The sequence below is a fragment of the Aegilops tauschii genome, chromosome 3 (assembly GCF_002575655.3).
Source record: "Aegilops tauschii subsp. strangulata cultivar AL8/78 chromosome 3, Aet v6.0, whole genome shotgun sequence".
Taxonomy (NCBI): Eukaryota; Viridiplantae; Streptophyta; class Magnoliopsida; order Poales; family Poaceae; genus Aegilops; species Aegilops tauschii.
In genome coordinates this window covers 474,284,868-474,289,296 of record NC_053037.3, presented here as the reverse complement: position 1 = coordinate 474,289,296, position 4,429 = coordinate 474,284,868, and the positions used below count along the sequence as shown (strand labels likewise).

Here is a 4,429-nt window from a genome sequence, read left to right as displayed (position 1 = left end):
GAGGCATTTCCTCTTACTGGATTGAGTTTCTAGGATCTTGCCAAGGTCAGGGGCTTGTCATTCAGGCCCCAGAGCCTCACAGATAAAACTCCACAGGAAGCGGGCACCATAACAGGAGAAGGAAGCTGTGTTCCATACTCGGGGACACCACAAAGGGGGCACAAACCATCACTAGGCCCATGTTGCTTGACCACCTATGTCCTCGAGGGGAGGCGACGGCCATGCATAAGCTGCCACACGAAGATCTTGATCTTCAACGGAATCAGAGCCTTCCACAAATGAGTTGTCCATAATATGGTCGGCGCCTGACATAGGGCATGGTATGCGAGTCAATAGTGAAGATCCCGGACGCGGCTAGCTGCAAAGAAACAACATCCGTAGAGTACTCCAGCATTGAAAGGAGGGCCTCCCTCAATTCAGTGCAAGCTAAGGTCTCCTCAGGGCCAAATGTTCGTCGGAACGGGATGTTTCAAGTCCCATTGTGGGCGGCCGAGGCAACCAAAAGCATTGGGTCCGAGCAGATTGAAAACATGCCAGCGAATTTGGGAAGCGGGACCCTTTCAAGCCATGGGTCCAACCAGAAAAGGGACCCTTCTTCAATCCCCATGGAGACACTGCTCCCGAGACGGATCACATGCTTTACCGACTAGAGAGATTTCCATAATCAGAATTGGGAGTGCTCCTTACGATCACAGGCTAGGAGGAGACGACCCTGCGGATATTTAGCTTTAATAAGTTGCAGCCATAAGCCCCCCTTGTCTCTGAGAATCCTCTAGACTCATCGTAGACTCACAGCATAAGGGCCAGATTCATGCGTCGGGACACTAGACTACCTGAACCACAATGGTCCTTTGGGCAGCAAATATCAACCAATTTCACCATATTTTTTTGGCAGCTTGGATTGACGACTTGGTCGTCGAGATTCAGTGCCGTGCTGGCCGACATTCCATATTGTTTAGGTGGTGTCCTCTTTGATGACGATGATTGTGGGTACTACTCTTCTGGTCCCTTTTAGCATTTGTGAGGTCGATGTGTTGGTTATGTGCATGTTCAATGTGTTGTCATGTGTTGTTCAACATGGGTTGATAAAATCAATGGAAGTAGATTATTTTGTAAGTTTACAACTTTTATGAAACTCTTCCCGAACCAAACATGAACCTTTCCCAGCTCATCGTGAATAAGCAGGAGTGAAGAAAGAAATTCTTTGACCACGATCAAAAGATAGGAGGGGTTCTCTTTCTTTCATCGCCGAAGAACATCGATAGAGAAAAAAAACCGACTATCGGATTTGAACCGATGACCCATTATCACAAATCCAGAACAAAAGTTCTAACAAAATGACATATTAAATCACATTCAAATCAGAATTTCAACTACAAATCTGGTGAGATGTGACCTTTTTACCACAATGGAATTTACACTTGAAATTTCCACATCAAGTACTAGCTAGCATACGTGGTCCTTTAAGATGGAAAATTCTCAAACCAAAATGGATGGCGTAGAAGTGTCCACGGGCAAGGCAGTGGACCAACAGGCGCCAGAGGAATGGGTAGCTCTGCTTGGGACACGCAGCCACCCAAACACTCCATTCACCCTCTTCCCCGTCTGTACCACTCAAAACCTCACCTCCGCTTGTATTTCTATTTCCCCGTCCCTTCCTTCCTTCTAGACACCAATCCTTCTTCCTCACCCGACTGCCCAACTTCCGGAGCAAGCGAATTGCATCATGCCCGCAGTGATGAAAGCTCTCGCCGCCGCCTCGCCGGTCTCGGCGCCGCCATCGCCCCGTCGGAGGGTCGCAGGTTTTGTTCTCTTCTCACTGAAGCTGCATTTCCATTTATGCGCTCTAGTCTCTAGACTTGTAGTGACCGATGTATGAGCGCCTGTTCATAAGTTTCTGAATCCAGTATGCGTGCTGTATGCAAATTTCACTGCATGATTTCCTTCCTTTGGGAGAGTTCAGAATTGACTACATGCTTCTCTGTTAAGGCTGCCATTTCGGTTGGAATAGCGTTGTTCATATCTCACTCGCTCGGGTCGTTCTCTGTTAGTCTAGATAGCGTTTGTTTGGTTCAGGCATCAACACCAGCGACTATTTTCTTCCGAAGTACCAAGTTGATTCTTCCACATATTCTGGGTAGTCCTTGTGATGTCCAAATCTATATTTTGCGTTACAAATCACACGCTAAATGCTGTTTCAGCTGCTGATGGAATCATTATGTCTAGACTATTTCGTTAGTAACAATCATGGCCACCCGCAAAATAAAAATAAAAATCATGGCCTTAAGACATGCCATTCTGAATCTCACATTTCAGTACCTGACACGCTGCATGTACAGGCTCGTCAGGCGCGCCGTGCCAAAGCCTGCAGTCCTCCTTCCGCGGCATCCCCCTGCGGTGCTGTCCCAGGAAACCGGCCCACCGCTCGCCGCCGCTACGCAGCTCCCGGGCGGCGGCGCAGGTGGTGGCGATGAAGCCGGCGATCCAGTTCATCCAGGGCACGGACGAGCAGACGATCCCGGACGTGCGGCTGACCAAGTCCCGCGACGGCACCAACGGGGTGGCCATCTTCGAGTTCGACCAGCCGTCGGTGTTCGACTCGTCGGCGGAGCTCGGGGACATCACGGGGTTCTACATGATCGACGAGGAGGGCGTGCTGCAGACGGTGGACGTGAGCGCCAAGTTCGTCAACGGGAAGCCGGCCAGGGTGGAGGCCAAGTACGTGATGCGCACGGCCGGGGACTGGGACCGCTTCATGAGGTTCATGGAGAGGTACTCGCAGGCCAACGGCCTCCAGTTCGTCAAGAACTAAGTCACATCTCCTCGATGGGCCTTGTGTGTTGCCCATGTTCAGTTCAGTATAACTGTCGAGCTGGTAACGAAGGTGAATGATTGTACTGAGGTGTCATGTGTATCTCTTATGTAACTTTGACATTGTGTGAAATTTTGTATACACCAGCTGAAATCACGTAACATTTTTCTTTTTCTTTTTTCGAGCAACTCGCACTAAGTCGGAAGAGAATCCACGCGTTAATAAGGAAAACTGGTAGAAAACCGGCACGTGCGACACACACGCACCAGTCCCGACGTTATGCATCAGTCGAGCTGACAAACTCTGCCACTCAAGCGACTAGAGTCGACACACTACAACACGACAACGGTTTCTGAATCAAATGCTTCGGCTTCACCTTTGCAACGCGAAGTCACTAGCCCTAAGAGCATGCATCCGTCGAACCGATGGCTCTACCACACCCAAACGATCATAGTTGATACCCTAGGATATCAGAGGAGTTTGTTCAAAAAGAATATTGTATCAAGTAATTCGACGCACAAAAGTACATTCAAAGAACAATCCAAATTATACCCTAGAACACAATGAACACACAAAAAAAGTTGATACCCTAGAACACAATGAAAATTTCCGAAACCGCCGCTATGGCTTCCATACCAACCTAGAGGCTGCACACTAGTCAAGGCGACCGCTGTTCTACCCAAGTGTTCAAAGCCGAGCATTGCGGAGCTCCAGTCCTTGTGAGGGTCCGATGGAATCCCAACTCCCCTCCAAGGTGCTTCACTGCAAGTCCTGGGCATCGGTCGTTTCCGCTCATGTTGAGTCGGCAACCCCATCCAATGTACTGCTACAGTCCACTCTAGCAGCCTAGGCTGAGCTCCTGGTGCATGTTGGGAGCTTTCTGGAGCGAGCGAAGGCTGCTCCGGAAAAGCTCTCTCTTGTGTCGGCTGTGTTGCAATCCGCTCCTACGCCACGTCCTCCTAGTGAGGTCGATGTTGGTGGCCCGGTGGAGAATAGGGTTGATGAGCTCTATGGTTGTTTCTCCCCTAGAGTTGTGGACAACTTGTCATCGTCGTCTGCTTTGCCCACTGTGTTGTCTACTGCTGAGGGTGGGACCATTGCCGGGTTTGTGCCTCCGGTGCTGTAGGTGATGCCCGAGCTTCAAGTGCTATGTGCGAGCTCTGATTCGCCTCTATTAGTGGAGCATACGATGGTGGCAACCATGTGTGAGGGACATGCTTCAACGGTGACATGTGAGCTGAGTGAGGTGAACTTGCCTACGCGCTCACATGTGGCTTCTGCACCCGTTCCACCCCCGCTGATGGATAATTCCAATGCTCTCTTTGCAAAAGAGCTTTGTGACTTGCTCGCTACCGTGGAGGCTATTAGCCCTGGAACTGGAAGGGTGATTGCTTGCCTCCTAACGGGAACAACATTCAAGGGCAAATGCAAGAAGGCGAGGGATTGCCCTCGGACCGGTATAGTGAAGGAGAAGTCACTATGGTGCAAAGGCAAGAAGAGTGGCGCCATCGATAAGGCGCCCGCAAATGCTTAATGGATGATTCTTGGTCCTTCGACTCATCCACACGGTCGGCTCGTCCTCACGGTTTGGGTCGTCATTGTGGTTTGAGGTGGTCC

General features: G+C 50.2%; 1 protein-coding gene across 1 annotated transcript; it reads left to right on the top strand.

Annotated features, from left to right (window-relative positions):
• Positions 1-1,491: 1,491 nt before the first annotated feature.
• Positions 1,492-2,965, top strand: LOC109733474 (photosystem II reaction center PSB28 protein, chloroplastic). Its single transcript, XM_020292697.4, has 2 exons — positions 1,492-1,802; positions 2,340-2,965. Exons 1-2 carry the CDS (start codon positions 1,727-1,729, stop codon positions 2,810-2,812), a joined length of 549 nt encoding a protein of 182 aa, XP_020148286.1. The 5' UTR covers positions 1,492-1,726; the 3' UTR covers positions 2,813-2,965.
• Positions 2,966-4,429: the final 1,464 nt, after the last annotated feature.

Bases quoted from the DNA above. Each gene is read 5' to 3' on its own strand.
- LOC109733474 (XM_020292697.4), top strand. From the start codon at position 1,727: ATGCCCGCAGTGATGAAAGCTCTCGCCGCCGCCTCGCCGGTCTCGGCG. The intron at 1,803-2,339 runs GTTTTGTTCTCT...CTGCATGTACAG, and splicing joins GCCCCGTCGGAGGGTCGCAG to GCTCGTCAGGCGCGCCGTGC.